The sequence below is a fragment of the Xiphophorus couchianus genome, chromosome 1, assembly GCF_001444195.1.
Source record: "Xiphophorus couchianus chromosome 1, X_couchianus-1.0, whole genome shotgun sequence".
Taxonomy (NCBI): domain Eukaryota; kingdom Metazoa; phylum Chordata; class Actinopteri; order Cyprinodontiformes; family Poeciliidae; genus Xiphophorus; species Xiphophorus couchianus.
The window spans coordinates 1,381,999-1,400,153 of NC_040228.1; the positions used below are offsets into that span (position 1 = coordinate 1,381,999).

The following is an 18,155-nucleotide window of genomic DNA, read 5'->3' on the forward strand; positions in this document are numbered from 1 at the left end:
TGTTTTCCTCTGGTAATTGAAGAGTTTTGTGTGTAGAGAGACTCTTAATCATTAGCTTCAATTTTACTGTCTCTGATTTCATTATTCATGATGGCTGCTGATGTTTTCTGGAGCTTATTTGCATCAGAACTTTTATTTTGAAGTGGCTTTACTGTGGTGCCGCTCATAAAGTTTTGTGTGACACAAATACATTAACTATTTCTGTACAAACCTCCCACATGTTTATGGAAACTACAGTTTTGTCCCCACATCCATCTGTACCTTTAAGGAAGGAATGACCAGTACTGCATACACAGTAATGTGTATATTATTCTACTTGCCTTATATCAAGTGATTGCATGTGATTCATTATAAGGGGGATTAAAGCTCTTTTGTCCCTGTGGCTCCAGAGGAGGTAGAATACCAAATGACATGAGAAACATTTCAGTGGAAACTAAAACTGTCTCGTTTGCAACAATGGCTGCCCAGATCAGAAGCTCTGATAGTATTTGGGTCAGCTGCTTCAGCGTTTTCAAAGCTATAAAAACCTTTCTTTCCCCACAACATAAAGAGGTTTAACCTGCTGCTTTCTGTCTTTTACTGATCAGAGAATGATCTGTAATATCTGCCCACGTGCTTTCCCAAATTACCATTATTGTGTCGTCCTGGGCCCTAATTCATCTCTTTGCCACTACCTAATCTTCATGGTTGTGCAGACTGTTTATGTCTGCCCGGTTGAGGTGCAGAGGGGCTTGTTTTGTTCATTGATGTATTGGCATTAACCTTTTAAAACATGATCCTGTGTCTTTTCCTCCATGTGGGGGTCTGGTGTCTGACGGCTCACTCACCGCCACACTGTGATTCAGTCTGTCATCCTTACGTCTGTCTGCACCAAAAACACACTTCCAAACTTCCAGATGGCCTTTGCAATCTGGTCCATGATGTTATCTGTGGATTGCCACATGTCACCTGTCAACAGAAAGGCACATTTATAGAGACTAAGGCAAACTAGAGTCAAGCCTTTCCCGTTGACACAATATGTCAACTATAGCTTAAAGCAAGTGGTAGAGTTGTAAAACCTGACATCAACAGATGAGTTCTTTTAACTCTGAATGCTACCCAAACACCTGACGTTTAGATATTAAATAATGTCATCAGCATATTGAAAGAGCCTCCCTGGTTTTGCATCAACACCATCATCTGATGTTGCTGTGGGCTCGGCGAGGCCTCAGACAGGAACTCCCTGACTCAGTGTTCCTGTCCTTCCTCTGAGGTCCCGTCTCCCCTGCAACCTCCAGTGGGGTTTAGTTTCCGTCCATATGAGCCCCTCAAAGAACCTTGAAGCTTAAAGTCCTTCAAAGCGGAAGTGAGCAAGATGAGGAGCAGAAGGGGGGGGGGGGGGGACCTGGACGAGGCTCAAAGACGACTTTGTGTTTTGGCAGTTGGGTCTGCCAAAAAGAGTTTCTCTTGGAAGACAGCTAGAGACTGGCTGGTGGGTGAAGGAGGAGTGGTGGGAGTTTGTTTTTTTCCTTGGGAGGGGGGGTTGAGGAGAGATGTGAATTACAGCTTCTGGGAGAAAGAGAAGTCTGCCATGGTTTGCTGGGGTCCCTCATTGTGGCAACGCCACGGGCCTTTCTCGGGCTCCGCTGGTCTCCGGCTACAAAGAGGGGATTTCTTCAGTTATTTATTGGATTTCATGCCATGTCGGCCCCAAAATGGCCCCATCCCCTCTGCAAAACTGCCCTGTCTCCCTCTGTGGCTGGTTACCCCAATCCTCCTCCTTTTAAAAGAGAGATGCTTAATGGGTCATTGTTCTTGGCTTGTTGTTGTTTTCTCTTGCTTGAGGAAGGGAAGGGTAGAGAGTTTCAGGCTGGTGACCTGAGAACCACATAGAAAAGTCCTGGATCTGGGATTCAGTCAGAGGGTTGTTACTGAAGGTGTGGGAACCGCAACAAATTGAAAAGGGGCCTCTCAGGACCCGCTTGGGAAAAAAAAACCTGACAAGTGTTGGAGCTTGCTCTTGATATACAGGGTCTCTTGTGAGGTATGTGAATTGAACGAGATGGCCGAGCATTGTTGCTGAATGCTGATGTAGCCACGGGTGAAAGGACTGGAAACATGGCCAAGGTTTATTCCTGCTGCCACCGTCTCTGCTCTCATCACACAGAACCAGATAAATGGGAGAAAAAAACCAATCAGCATCTCTTTTCAGAAGGTAAAGTAATAATGGAGAACCATTTTCCATTATGAGCAAAATCCTCCTGATCAGTCTTTTGGGATTCATTGTTCCATCTGATAAAAAAACATGCATTGCATTTTGGCTATTATCATTAAAAAATAAATCAATTAATGACATGAAAAATTAACACAAGCTCAATAATTTCCATTTGTATGATTTATTGTTTTCTCTTTTCTCTCTCTTTCTGCCAAAAAACTGGATGATGAAAGTCTTCAGTCTGATGCTTTGAGCAATTTTGTTTTATGGGGACTTGCATTATTATGTAATTATTGTTATATTACCGTATTATTAACAGCTATAATATGCAACAGCGTATAATATAATACGCTGTTGCCTTCATTCAAATGGTGATTGTACTGACACTTCTACTTGCTGCTCTCTGTTCATCAACCCACTGTTCGAGTTTGTCCTCCAACTGTAGCCATCTCGCTTTGTTCCCTCGGAAACTGTTTAGTCTTCTTTACTTGGCGCAGGTCATCTTGTTGCTTCCTCCACTTCCGCACCATTGATTCGCTAATGTTAAATTCTCTCGCTGCTGCTCTATTCCCGTGTTCTACTGAGTGACTGATCGCCTTGAGTTTAAACTCTGCGTCGTAAGCGTCTCTTAATAGGAGCCATTTTGACTCTTTACACAAACACACAAATGGAAATGTAATGGCACGCTTCACGCAGACATATATCTCAGCGTGCACCGCGCGCTTCTTCTTCTACGGGAGAAAATGAAGTCGGTGGCTGCTTACCGTAGTTGCGAGACCTGTTGTGGCTCAATATTAGTCCATGTATAAGGCGCACCGGATTATAAGGTGCACTGTCGGCTTTTGAGAAAATTGAAGCGTTTTAGGTGCGCCTTATAGTGCTGAAAATACGGTACTTGAAAACAGCAATATTATTTCTTATCATAATAACTTCTGGGACAATTTATCGTCCAGCTAAATGTGTTATTGTGACAGGCATAATTTCATTAAAGCTTCCAAAAGACTTGGTTAAAATTTATTGGGAGATTCTTTTGAAAAATGTCACATTGTAATGACATGGTTTCAGAAAACCTTGTGCTGGAAATATAAAGATTGAGGAATATTGCATTAGCAGTATGAGATATGAAACCTGTGCTTCCAACATTGATTTCTTTACAATTACACCATTACAAGCTGCCTTGTTTAATCAGTGTTACACACACTAATGTTGCGCTCTGTTTTGTCCAGGTCTGGATCAGATGGTAAAAACAGGGAGAATATTTATGACACTGTGTGATCACCAGTCGAGTGACCTTCAAATATTCACTGTAGATTAACAATGAATTGCATGCTCTGCTTCTGCCTGAGACCTGACTCTTCATGAACATCCCCTCCATTTTATGTAACGTGAACTTCAACAGCATGAGCTCTGTCTGAGTCTGAGTCCCATGTTGCAGCTTGACCCACTTTGATATTTCTTCACTTCTCTCTAGTTATTTCCCTGCTGGTTTCTGTTTTTTTGTAATTATGACAGTGTAGCGTTTCTTGCGTTATGAAATCCATTGCAGTAATTAGGACTGAGGCTGACATTAAGCCTTCTGAGAAGTTACCGTTTGTTTTTAAGCATGTGTCTGTGTTTGTGGCTCCAATCCAAACCGAGGATTCTGGTCTGGTGGACAGACAGACAGAGAGACAGACAGACAGACAGTCAGGACAGAGGTAGACAGGAAGCCAGCAGGGCTCCTCCTCTTCCCTGCCCGGTGAAGCAGACAGTGCCCCACACCAGCATATGGTCCATCTCTGTCTTCACACCTTGTCGTCTAGCTCCCCCTGCCCATAATGACACTCTGGGTGCTCCTCAAATGAGAAAAAGCTTGAGGTCACGCATGCCTCAGGTTCAGTTGTGACTAGAGACCCACCAATCCCAGAGACCCAGAGATTTGTGGTCTCCAGTTTTTTTAGCTTTACAAATGTTAACCATTTTTCTTGCCTTCTTGCTGTTTAGCGGTCAGTAAGTATCTCTGTTAGGCTCAGGGGTGACGTCACACTGTGTGTAAGAGAGTGCTTACACACTTTTTGTCACTCCACTACAACACCATCACTTCAAAAACAATAATTATTTTTGGTCTAGTTTCCATTGCAGATATCTTAGTACATTTGAAATAAGACAAAAATAACTTATAAAAGCAGCTTTTCAGACAGATTTGAGCTTGTTTTAAGTCAGTAATTCTTGAATATTGATTAAAAAAAGTTCTTGTTCCACTAACAGATTATTTCACTTGTAGCAAAACATTTTTCCCATGTTTTATGTGAAGTAATCTACAAGTGGAGCTACAACTTTTTCATTAATATTAAGGGATTACTGACTTATAACAAGCTCATATATCTTACTGAAAAGCTACTTGTAAGTTATTTTTGTCTTATTTCAAGTATAGTAAGATATTTGCACTAGAAATCAGACCAAAATACTTGCTAAGATTTAGTGATTTTTTTGTCTGTTAACAAAGGAACTTATTTAGGTAGATACCATTTAGACAGTCTTTGACTTCCTAACTACTTAGCATGATTAGCTTGGTTAGCCTTAAGAGCTGTAAACATGAGTGTCTGTGTGTGCATCTTTATCTTAGCTCTGATATTTGTTGTACTTTATACATTCTGGAATCTTCTGAAGTTTGCTTTGGCTCACTTTTCTTCCTGAACGTCAAATTAACATCTTTGGGTGACTTGCTCTAGTTGTATGTAGAAGAAGTTAAGTGTTGTAGAATTAAACGCCCTACCTATATGAGTTAACACCAAGTCTTCCCTCAGCAGGAGCATTCACACCAAAGAGTGTTGTGGTGGGAGCGATCTGGTATCAGTAGGCATGCTGCTTTCACTGCCATGGTACCTGTGAGGTAGAGCACTTCCTGATCGTTGGTTAATTTCTCATAAAAAACACTTTAGTGCTCAAACCTGCTTTCAAACCTGAGTTTGAATGCAACCGAGTTAGAGGCCAGCCACATGTGTCATGTACTTCCTTTTAAGAAAAAGCCACACATCCTGTCCAAAAATGACATCTGGTTCTTTTGTGTTGAGAGGCAGCATTTTGTTCTGCTGGCAAACAGTCCTTCTTTCCCTTCCAAGTCAAATGGCTGATTCTTCACCTGAAAACCTCTTGTAATTGATTTGCTGTCTTAAATTCATTTTTAACATCGACTTTTGTTCTTTGTGATTGCAATGTTTTCACTTCCTGTTTGCATGCCGCACAAATGGAGAGGAGTGTTCAGACCCCGTCTTTTGCATAATTCTTTTTTTTTTTTCAGCATTTGTTGCTCTTAAATTGTACCGGATCCGGTAGAAAACCCCGACCTTGGCTCATCCAGCTCAGGTGACTCGGCAGCGAGTGGCACCAGTCAGCTTCCACATGGCTCTGGAGACTGGTACAGTTTTTGACATGCATCCTGTACCAGTGTACATGTAGCGTTTTAATCTGTTCCGTTTAAAGATTTGGTTCCCGGAAAGCGTCTTGCAAGATGCTGGGGATCATCGAAAGGCAGACTTTAAAAATGCAGAAGCAGCTTCAGTTGACCTCAATTGTGCAAACTCTAACCACACAAATGTGCCTCTCTTTGGTTTTAGTCCTTAATCTGTTGTGAGCCGGCTGATCACTGCCATTTACGTTTCCTGTGGGCCTCACAGTGACTTTTCGCCAACCTTCTTTCTGAGCTGCACCTGATTGTTGGCTGGATGTTTTCCTCTTGCAGAACCGTAAACTGCTGTACTGGCTTCAGGAAAACCCGTTTTTGTTAGATAAAATGTGAAAACACCCTTGTACAACAGTATGTTTGAAAGGGGTGTGTGAGTTGCAAAAACTGTAACAAAACGTTTATGGCTGCACAAAGGTTACACAGTAGTGTGTAGTTGTGAAGTGGAGGAAAAACATCAGCCATTGTTTTTTGATTATGTTCTTTTTTGCAAATCAAAATCTTAAAAGATGCGTTGTGTTCATTCCCACCTCAGTCAACACTGTGGAGTTTTTGTGCAGTTACAGCAGCAAATCTTTTGAGTAGGGCTGCACCGATTGCAGTTTTCTGACATAATGATTTTGGCTGATGCAGTTGGTAACAGTGGCGTGTCTATAGTTAACCGCACATATGTAGACGCGACCTGGTGGTTTGGTCTGCCCATCAGCCCTTTCTCACAGCAGAACGAGTCAGTGGCTGGTTTTCAGAACTTTCTAGATAAGATTGGTTTCTCATTTAAATATTGATCCATTGCTGATCTCCCAACATTAAGGAAACCGGGCCGATTTATCAATGCACCCTGATAAATCTTTACCATTTTTGCCTGTCTGGAGGCTAAAATCTTTTCACATTCTTCTTTTCCGAGTCGCTCAGGCTCAGATTGAATGAAGAGCATTTGTGTACTGCAGTTTTCAAGTCTTGTAACAGATTCTTAATTGGATTTGGGTCTGGACCTTGGGATGTTCTAGCTCATCATGGATATCTGATGTAAACATTGCATTGCTGCTCATTGTATGTTTTCCTGTTGTAATCTCTGCCAGGTTTTCTCCAGGATTATCCTTCATTCATGCTGACCTGCTTCGCCTGATGCGCTCTTAGTAGGCCTGTCGCGATAAACGATAAATCGATTAATCGTACGATAAATTAAAACTATCGACGTCATTTTAATTATCGGCACTATCGTCTCTTCCGACCTTTTTCTCTTTCAGCTAATGAGACTGAATGAAAAAAGGCTCAACTCCGGTGCTCTCCATTGACTCCTCCCTTCCTCATTTCCTTAGTGTAAAGCCCAGCGCACACTGCACAATCTTAGAGCTGCCAGCCGATTGTCGGCTCATTTTCAAAACCTGACAGATCACACATTAGCCGACAGAAATCTTAGGTATAAAGGTTCGATCGGGTTCGTTCCTGCCATGTGGTGTCCAACAATGGGCACAAAATAATGGCTACAAGTCCAGTGAACTAATTTTAAAACCAGGCATTAATCAGTGCTTTACTACAATCTACCTGCAATGCGTGTTGCTAGTGTCAGTCCTGACTGAATGAAAATCATTATAACCTATTTACGTCACGTTAACGAAGAACAGCTGAAAAGTTACCGGGTTTATCAACAGCGGTAGCAATTTCGCTCCAACTCCTCCCCTTGTCATTTCTATATTCTTTGCATGTTAAATAAACATTAATGTTGTTTCCACGTATCATCTCCAATGTCCGCTGGACTTCGGGTTGCGCCGTGTCAGCTGTTTGGGATTCCCCGACGTAATTTCCCCTCAGAAAGCTTGGAGGAGAATCCACGCTTTCTGATTGGCTACCTGTCGTATTCAACAGGCTGCGTTAAGATCCCAGTCGGGAAAACCCCTGATTTGGATCGGAGCGGCAACGAAGATCTACCGTAACACACCACACAATCTTAGAAAGACCAACGTTCTAAGATTGTTGTAAGGGGAAAAATAGCAGCAAAAAATCATGTAGTGTGAATTATTGCATCAGGTAGTCGATGTGCCCATTTTCTCTATTTAAATCTAATTATTACTGGAGGGCAACATAATATACAGACTTCATAATCTGCCCTCTTTCGGTTGAATGGAGTATTTATTTCCACTTTGGCTTTATGTTGTTTAGTTTTTTTTTCCAAGTGAGTTTTTTGTTAATGGAGACTGAGAATCCATTTTATTTTTGTTTTTGGTTGTTTTGTTTATTTTGTTTATCAGTTCCAGTGTTAGGTGTTCTTTTGAAAATAAAGTGTATCTATCTTTGGCAGGAAATCGCATGCATTATTACATCATTTCCATTAAATCAGTGTAAAAAGGTCTTCAAACAATATTATCGTTTATCGCAATAATTTTTGAGACAATTAATCGCTCAGCAAAATTTGCTATCGTGACAGGCCTAGCTCTGAGTGATGTACAGAGTTAGTTTTCTACCACAAATGGAGTTTTGGTTAAAGACCAGTAGCCGACTTTGTTACTTTTTATCAAAGATGTAGAGAGGAAATTATATAGAGATGGTCTCCTTTCGTAAATAGGGTGACTTGTGAAGGTAGCGCTTGATTTTAGCGAAGGGCGTCTGATTACAAATGTTTTGATTTTTGAAAACAATATGTTTTGTTCAGTCTCTGTGGGTGTTTGTCATATTTGGGCTTTAAGTGTTTAGATTTATTTGTGCTGTTAAGGAGATTGTTACATTTGGTTTCTGTTCCAGACTGATTGAGAGATTGCTAAGGATTTCAGAGCTGGTAGATGTGAGTGTGCTTCGTGTCAGTTTGAAGTGTCTGCTTCTGCTGCAGAGGATGCTGTACTTCACTGGGTTCACCACAGTGACAGTCCTTGGTGTATTCTGTGTATTTGCATTGTAATTGGCAGCTGCTTTGTGGTCTAATAAGGAGCTTCATGGTTTTGTTACTCGTCTCCGGTGGGATTGCATCATGAGCAGTTTCCCCTCCCGACAGTGCGACGTCCCTTCCTGGCAAGAGACCATCATGTGCAATATCTGTGTTTTGCTGCAGCTGAGCCCCGTCTGAGCTCGTCTGACTCATTAGTGTGAATCCCAGGGAATCAAAAAATTAATTTCTGTCCCATCTGACAAATTATTATTATCGCACTGATGGATACCTTTTCTTTTTTTAGCTTCTGGTAACAAGGTACCTTAGATATGCAATGTGTGCAACAGGGGAGGAATGGCTGTAACATGCAAAGGTGCTTCCAGAAAAAGTTTGGATGCAGGAAAAAATATAAATAAAGCACAAAGGAACAATATATATATTAGCTGATTATTCTAATTCTAACCTGTAGCAAAATAATTATTTTTTTTAACCTGCCTACCATTAGCGTTGATTTATTTGGAGCAGAGGTGACGTCATACTGTGAGTGAGAGAAAGCAGTTTCATTAAAATTTTACTTTTTGTAAAATGAAGACAAAATTATTATTCTAGATTTGATGTTTTATGCTTTTTTAGCATAGTTAGCAGTATTTGTCTATATTAAGCCAGCCGGTCAGAAGTCAGATGCTCTGTAACAGAGAGCGATTCAAAGCTCAAAAGGAAATGAAAAAACTTGCTGTAAAACCTGTTGATGCGTCCTGAAGGAACAGTAGAGTTTCCTTTGATTTTTCTTCACTCAGCAGAAACGTTGCTAAGCATGACCAATTGACAGATGGATTAGATTTTTGATGTTTTTACCAGCTAGTCTACTATCTGGGCTGATCAAAGTCAAAGACAGTCTCTTTTAAAATTACACTGATTCATGTACTCTGGCTTTAAAACAACTTGTTTGTTCTGTTTGAGGTAAAGCCTACCAAATGACATCTCCAAACATTAATATTTCCTGTTTTAAAAAAAAGAGATTTTAGGCAGGAAAAAGTCACCTCTACCTGTGTTAACCGAGCAGACGGACCTCATTCAAAAGTAATTCAGGATCATGTGATTATTGAGAATGTTGTGTCTCGCTTTCTGTACTGATGACAGCATGCTAATGTCAGAAAGGATGAAGAAAAGGTTGCTTCAGATATGAAAGTAAACCATGGCCATTAAGTGCTGCCTCTCAGCATGTTGATTAGACAGTAATGTTCTGTAGAGGAGTATCCAGACATGGCTGTTATTCATGACCGCCCTCATCCCTAATAACTGCATCTTGATTTATATCACTGTGTGTTTGCAGCATGGAGTCGTTCTTTCCATTCCAGTGATACATAATTCAAGTTGAAAGCTCAATCAAATCTGCTTCAGAGGGACTGGCAGAAAAACTGGCTTTGTTTTTAGTTCTGTGTTTTCACCTGGACAGCCAATTTGCCAAGTCAGTCACACCCAGTTAACAAAAGTCGCACCGAATTTACGCAGCGGTGGGTTGTTATTGACAACCCGTCATACTGTACATCCAGCTGCAGATTTAGATGGTGGAAAAAGTCAGAACAAATCAGGTTCCTGTCTCACTTCTTTAAAACATGACTGACTTTCCTGTTATCTCGGCAGGAAGTTGGCCTCTCTGCCGGTTATTACGCTCAAAAATAGATGAATATGAAAATGTGTCCTGACTGCAGTTTGACAGGTCGTGTTGCTTTGCATTCTAGGTACCGGCCAACCAGTATCCATCAGATGTCACTGCCTTCCCAATTAAACCCGAAATAGCTTCTCTTGGGCTGGTTCAATGTTGTTTATCACGACTATTTTCTCAAAATAAAACAGTTCAGACTCTAGGAGTTAGTTTTTTTATTTCCCAGTTCATGCTGTCCTCTCTTGCTCTGCTGAGTATACTGTCTGGGCGAACAGTTAAAGCCTCCCAGCTTTTTCTCCAAACCAACCTGTGTGCTTTGTGACGGAACAATGAAGATAGACAACACATCTCTGGGTGAAATAAGGAACTCCCTGTTACTCTTTCCAGCCAGCCTCCCTTCTGATCGCCACATCTGCATGACACATTTTCTTAAATTGGGACTCAAGGGATGCTTCACCTTGGACCTCACCATTTGTTCCAGTCTAAGCTTTTTTCTCCTCATCCTGTGGCTCTCATGCTTTCTTCTGCTCTCACCGCTCTGCCTGTTCTCTGTTTCTGACTGAATTCAAAGCTTGTTTCCTGCCTCTTCTCATCTCCTCTTTCACACCACTGACTCCACCAGTGTGGATCTAAGTTGCCATATGGGAGATTTAATTAGCGTACGCCACACGCACAATCAGCTCCCTCTCGAAGCCAGTCAAGAACATGACAACCTCTGCTTCCCTTTAATACTGCTCTTAATTAGTGGTCGCAGCTCATAGCTAAAGACACTTGCTTTTTATATGCGAGAAACCTATGCAAAAGCTGGTAAAGGCGGGAAAGCAGTGAAACAAACCTTCCTTAAACTGCCCACTGAGAGGAAATTATACAGTTGATGCCTGACAGTCTGGTTTGCAGGATTCTATGTTTAGAGCAAATGTGTGATTACAAGAGCTGGTCTTTCATTACAGACGGTGACTTACTGGAACTTAGTAAGCAGGCTTTTAAGTTGGAGTTTTGCAAAAAAAATATTTATCGACACTTCTTTTTTCACACTTGGTACAGCCACAAAGTTCAGTGGCTGTTATTGTCATTTTCTGTGACAGACCAATGCAAAGTCAAGAACAACTGTGAAGAAGGAGGAAACTGATGGATAGTTTTCAATGAATAACTCGGAAGTAAAATACCTCAGCAGAGGTTTAGGGCGGTGGCTGAACTTTGTCCAAATGAGTTTTATGTAAAAAGGAATAAATACTCAAAAAACTTGCATCCCTTACTGTTTGGTTTATATTTATTGTCATAAACATTAAGTTTAGTGTGAACATTATAACGTTAATGTTATTTCCTTCAACTTGCACAATGAAACTGAAATGGATAGTTGAGATTTCTTTTCAGATAAAGTTCTTTGCAGAGTGATAATCAGCAGGTGTCTGTACTAAACTCATCATAGACGGGCATCTTTGACTTATAGACAGTCAAAGATGATTTTTACCTTCTTAAAACATCCAACAATGAGAGAAAAATCCATACTGGTTCATGAATGGGTATCAGAATCAGCTTTAATTGTCAAATTATGACCATAATTTGAACTGAATTTCTGTTTCACATTCCTACAGTGTGCAGACGTTTAATATAAATGTATAAACTTTAAAGAAGATTATAAAACTAAAAGTACAATATGTACATACGTATATGTATATGTACAGCCAATATATTTGTGTATTGCTTTTCTTATTAACCTTTTACATCTCCCTCACTTTTCCATTAGATTATTATTTTTTTATAAATTTATCTGACTATATTTTCTCATTACCTTTAATGCTGCATCTGAAACACAGATTGCAAAGCGAAACACAAAAGACCAACGTAACCGAATACCTTCACCAAAAATAGATTAACAGGGTATGGAAAACATAAAATGGCAATTACTTAGATGTCCACAGTGTTTTATTTTTTTGGTTTACACAGTATTGATCAGTTATTAATACATTGTTCTTGGTTTCTCTGGTTTTGGGTTAATGAAACACCATCACACTTTTTAGCAAAGGTTTCGAAATTATATATTTATTTAAAACTGTGAAGCCCTGGAACAGATGTTCCAAGATTTAAAAATTCGTGTTGGTAAAACCACCACTTTCCCGTCATGAATCCCTGTGGTTTAATGCCCTTTAATGTCGGAGTAACCAGAGGTTTCGTCTGGCTGTGTTGAGCAAAACGTTACGCAGCACTGCCCCTCCCTTACCCGATGCTGCCTACTGCTAGTCAGCTGCAGCATTAGGAATAATGTCCAATAGGCAAAACTGGCCTTTAGTTCCCTGTTTCACTGTAAACTGGCTGAAGCTTTGGTGTATGTTGTTTCCCACATACTACATATTTCATATTTTATAGGCTAAAAAGTGTAAGCAGTGTAATATTTAAATATATACTGTATATATCTGTGTATGCCTCAAATAAGAGGTAAAAGGGTCAATAACCTTGAGCTTCACTTCTACCATTCATCTCTGCAGCCATGGACTCCAGGTTAATCAGCTCCCTTTATGCACCTGACAGGATATTGATTTTCAGCCTTGAGGCTTTGAAAGCTGGAGACAAAACAGGAAAAAGAAGTGGTTGGGGGGTGAAGGGGTTCGTGGGTTGGTTATGGGATCCATGTCGTCTCCTTTATAAGATCCGATTAGTGTCTGGAGATGAGACAGACTAAGGGAAGGAGAATGTGTTGGCCTGTCATATAGTGTGATGATGGGGAGAGAAATGAGGAAGATGTAAAAAAGAAACTGTTGGCAGATTCACTTCCTTTCTCTCTTTTTTTTTGTCATATCCTGATTGGTAGGTGTCAAAGCATATGCTTGCACAGGTAAAGCTCACCTTGATGTGATTCTATTGCAGCATCTTTCTGTAGAGATGCTGTAATAAAATCAGTAATTTTGGTTTAAATTACTTGGGTGCATCAGATTCCTACTGTTAGTTGCTGGAGGAGGAAAGGTGTTGAACATATTTTCTATTAAATTGATAATTCTGTGCAACAATAGGAAAACAACTGAGATACGACTTTTTGCAGATAAGTGTGTGTGTGGGTGTGTGTCTCTTTCTGCAGAGCCTCTGACAGAATCTGTTTGTACAGTATACATGTCCTTAAAGAAGGAAAGACATGCGTCTTACATCTGAGTTGGCCCACTTGGACTTCCAGACCGCAGGAAGTCTGTCTTGTTTTGTTTTAGTGACCCAGGCGCCTCTGAGAGCCCCCATGTTTCTTCATTCACATTAAATTAAATGTTCTGTTTTTAAGTATCTGTTTCTGTTTTCTCTTGAGGCGTTTCTTCAGAGAATCAAGCAAATTCCAGATGACCAACAGTGTCTTTCACCTGAACACGTCAAGGTAAGCCCCCAAAGCCCAACGCAAACACACAATGCTTGAAATATACCAATTGATCGGCCAGAAATTGGAATCAACCAATCTTTCATTGATCACCTGTGTTTAGTAACCAGCAGGCCAAACTTAGATAATTAGATAATTTCTTATCCTATTCAAAGATTCATCCAAACTAAGAAGTCCTACTTTCCACTTGTGTAAGTATTAATCATCTGCATACGCACTGATGCACGTTTTTCAATTTCTGAAACTTGAGATAAAGAGGAATAAACAGGCATAATATTGTAATGTCTTCATGTTCTATCTGGTTTAAAACTCTAATAGGTCTACGCACCTGCAGTACATTTTCTCAGATATTATAGTTCTTAAAATAAGGGAATCGGTTTAAGTAATGGGCAGGTTAGCTGATTGGTATCAGCCATGAAAAACTTAGTTGGTGTGCATCTTAAAAAATATATCAGTTCCCATTAGGCTTATTGTAATAAGCAATAAATCAATTGATCACATGATAAATTATAACAGGCTGAATAATTTCCATTGACATGATTAATTGATTTTCTCTTTACTCTCTTTCTGCCAAAAACTGAATGATAAAAATCTTCAGTTTGGTGGTTTGGGCTCAGCTATCTATTTTCTGGAATAAAACGTTTTTTTTAATTTTTATAAAGACTTAATAATTCATTTTATTTGTTGTTTCTGTAATTTTGTTTATTTATTTTGGATATGTAAAATGCCTTAAAGTTCCAGTGTTAAATGTTTGTTAGAATTTAAAGTTTATTGGCCTTTAACAATGTGATCTTGCATTATTATGTAATCACCATTATATTACTTGAAAATGGTCTCAAAACAACAATATTATTGTTTATCTCAATAATTTCTGAGGGAATTTATCTAGTAACTTTTGTTACTGTGACAGGCCTCATTCTGACATATAAGTCCTCGGATGAAATATTTAACATTGTCTGCCTTATCTCCCTCTGTTCATCTTCCTTCTTTCAAATCATCTTTTTTTGTATTTTTCCACACACAGATCCTGTTTTCCAACATTGAGGACATCCTGGAGTTGCATAGAAAAGTGCTCTCTGCTGTGGAGGCCGGCTTGCAGCCCGAACCTCATCCTAATCACTCGCTGGGCCACGTGTTCCTGCAGTTCGTAAGTACACAGAAAGCAGAGGATAGCAGAAGGCCACATGGATTGAGCACGCATACATGAAGTCTGCATTCAAAAGCACAGACATAAAACACAAACTTGTTTTTACCCTTAACCATAGATGCAGGGAAAATGTCTTTTCCTTATCTCATGGCCCCACAAACCAAATCAGTTGCACCGATTCTTCATCATTTGGTGATTCTGTCTTCCTCTTTTGCCACTCCATCACTATCTGAAAGTCCAACTGACACTAGCTCAACCCACCCTTACTGCTCCCCTCTGGATGAACTCGTTTGGCCCCCAGGAACAAACAAAGAAGGGTCTGTGACCGGGGAGGAAGACATGGTGTGTCACTCAGCCAGGGGGACAATGTTCCTGCTGGTAGCGCTCAGGCTCCAGCTACTTCTTTCTCCCCTCCATTTGTCCCTCTGATAATCTGTCTTCACATTCACTGAGGGACAAAATATGCCAGCATCAGTATTCTCTGACCAGGCAACAGGAGCTGAGTTTCACTTTCTCAGGTACAGCATGCTGAATCACGGGGTGGGCTTAGCTTTTTCTGAGACGCTCTAACATTGTTGTGAAGTCATTTCAGTCAGACACAATCTGTCTGGTGGCACGGATGACATTTAATATCTGTCACAGAATTAGCTCATGAAACTGTACCTGCATACATGTGTGAAGTGTCAGGGTGCGAGGCCAAGTGTCAGGGCAGAGAACTGATTAACGCATGCTATTTTTCATCTCTCTGTTCTCCGACTGACAATGGAAAGGGAAAAACTGAAAGATGAGAATTTATTTTGGTTTACCTGAAAAAGAGTTGATCTTTACAGCAGGGCTTTTAATTCATTTGACTGGTGTTAGACACATCAACAGTAGTTCAGAATGTTGATTGAGGGTTATGAAATGAGCTCGTGTTGACGGATTATGAACAGGACGGTTATGATACATTCAGGTCAAACAATTAGACTACTAAACAAGAATTTAACAGTATTCTAGGAAAAAAAACTGACAATCCAAATAGAGTATATGTTTGATTAAAGAGCCTGACTTCTCCAAATATAAAATTTTTTGTTTGTCTAATTTTAAGGTACCCGAAAACACAATAAAACTTCGTAAATCTTGAGCTTTGCTTTACTGGAACTCAGGTAAATCTCATATTATCTGTGTAGAAAATTTAAAAATGTAATATTTTAAAATAGAGGCATTGGCTGTCTCTGAGTTTCCTTAAAAGCCATTAAAAGGTCTTTATGTTTTGTCATGATGGGATATTGTGAAACAGATGCCAGTTATATCACCATTATCAGCTAACGGTTAGCAGAGCTGTTTGTTTTTTACTCGTGGTTCAGTATTCACTGATTAACCTCTTCACTGATTTTCATTTCTAAAATATTCAAAAGAAAAAGAAAATTTGGAAGCTGAAACAGGCGGCTGCCTTAGCTCCCAGACGACTGTTGAGGCATATTTAGTGTTTAATTAAAATATTCAGATAAGCACTTTTATGGCAGGTCTCAAGTATTGTAGCAATCCTAAAACCCTGTAAATACAGAGCCCAATGTGCATCCTAGAAGATTTTAAAATGGAGGAGGCTTCTTCATCAGCCAACTTGACATGTAGCCTCTAGCTTGTCACACAAGCTCACAGTGACTCAATAACCACTTCCTGTCTTACTTCAAAATAAGACATGGATACAGGAAGTCAACCAGATCTGGGGGTCATACCATTAGCTTTGACTATAACAACAACCAGATTGTGATTCAGGGAACAAAAATCATTTTGAGGAGAAATATTTTGGTTTTAATATAGATTTCAATTCACAAGCTCTTCTTACATTTCTGGGCTATGAGCAGGTGAAGGTCCTGCAGTCTGAAGCTGATGGTTAGACATAAAACCAGAGTTGACCTTTACCTTCTTAAAACAATTCATATCTCAAAAAAAACCTTGGCAGCTTATGAAAATATCAACTAATGTGGATCTACGATAGCAAGAGATCAGAAAAGTGTTCTGGCAGGATATAAATTACCTATTTGAATGTTCAAATATGGTACAAATGAAATATAACTGTGTAGGAGGAAAATCCATGTTGCTGCATGCTAAGCTAAAGGGATTTTGTGGGTCAGAGGTCAAGGTGAGCGTCTCTGAACTTCCACAGGCTTTGAATGTGTTATCTTAGAAACACCTGGAGGGAATTTCATTACATCTGACACGAATGTCCGCTTTGACTCTATGATAAACTGATTTCTGGGGACAAAGGTCAGTCAGGCTTCACAAAACACATTTTTTGGCTGGTACTCAAAATTTCAAACCCTCATTCGGTGAAATTTTAAACAATCAAGAAGCAGAAGGACATTCTATATGCTGATCAGTCTTTTTTTTTTTCTTTTTACTTTTACTCTCCTTTTTTGGTTTCACTATGTGGAAATTATTACAGGTTTTGCGGCTTTGCCACAAATGGCATTGTCCAGGTTTTCACTTTTTTCATTCAGAATTGTAGCTTTCCCCAGTGCAGCTCTGTTCACATATCCATTACACTTCCATGATCCTCATCTCCTTCAACGCTGAGTCCTCTTGGCCAATCGCTCGGCCCATCCGGTGCCCTCTGACCGCGGCCCTTGACCTCCACCAAAGGTCAACACCATGACTGCATGACTGGGATTTGATTAACCTCCTGCATTGTTCAACAGCACCACAGTGAGAGAAGAGAACCGGGAAGATTCAAAGCTATTTAAAGTCGGATGCTGCTGAGATGGCTCAGAAGGAAGCAAATTCATTTCAAATTTATTTATTTATTTTAGCTTAAAACTCTTATTGGCAATTTTCTTGTTAGCAAGGACTTTTTTAACTTTATTTGTAAATACTTAGGAAATGTAAAAACCCTTGCTTAAGGTTTACATTATCTCCAGGATTACAGAATCGTGCAATTATGAAAAAGATGACTCATGTCGAAGAGGTTTTCCACCATTGTTTGCTCCATTTTGGGCCATGTATATATAGTGAGGCTGAAAGAGGCAAACAGTCATGTCAGTCTACATTTTTTAAATTCTCCTAACTTTGCCCACTACACTCTGACTCGACGCGCTTCCTTCTGTGAGATCCCGCGCTTCCATCCGAGTCTCCAGAAAACATTCCAGTGACTAAGAATTGAAATACAGATTGTTTATCATAGGAACAGCCGAAGCCTTTGAGTTATTCTTGGCATAAGTGACATCTTTCACAGCGGCCCTGGACTTCAGGAAGAACTGCTGAAATAAAGTTTTTTGACCCCGGTTTCATAAACAAGCTACTTTGAGGGCTTCCGAATCAACTGTGTAGTTGTCCTGATGCATGGAAGAGAAATATCTCGAAGAGATTTCTATTTTACTCAGGACAAATCAATGAGCCTGATCAAAAACAAGATATGAAAGATGATTAAGTTTGAACCGGGTTACTACAAGTTCAGCAAGTCAGGATAGCTGTAATCACAGATTGGGTTTATAGTCCTGTTCATTATTATT

The 18,155-nt window shown here is 39.9% G+C and overlaps 1 protein-coding gene across 3 annotated transcripts in view; it reads left to right on the top strand.

Annotated features, from left to right (window-relative positions):
* Positions 1 to 18,155, top strand: part of prex1 (phosphatidylinositol-3,4,5-trisphosphate-dependent Rac exchange factor 1) — a 99,324-nt gene that overhangs the window by 7,117 nt on the left and 74,052 nt on the right. For all 3 annotated transcript variants that reach the window (XM_028045013.1, XM_028044847.1, XM_028044934.1), the window contains exons 2-3: positions 13,452 to 13,517; positions 14,542 to 14,664. In XM_028045013.1, the coding sequence (XP_027900814.1) occupies positions 13,452 to 13,517; positions 14,542 to 14,664 (189 nt within the window). The remainder of the gene's footprint in view (positions 1 to 13,451; positions 13,518 to 14,541; positions 14,665 to 18,155) is intronic.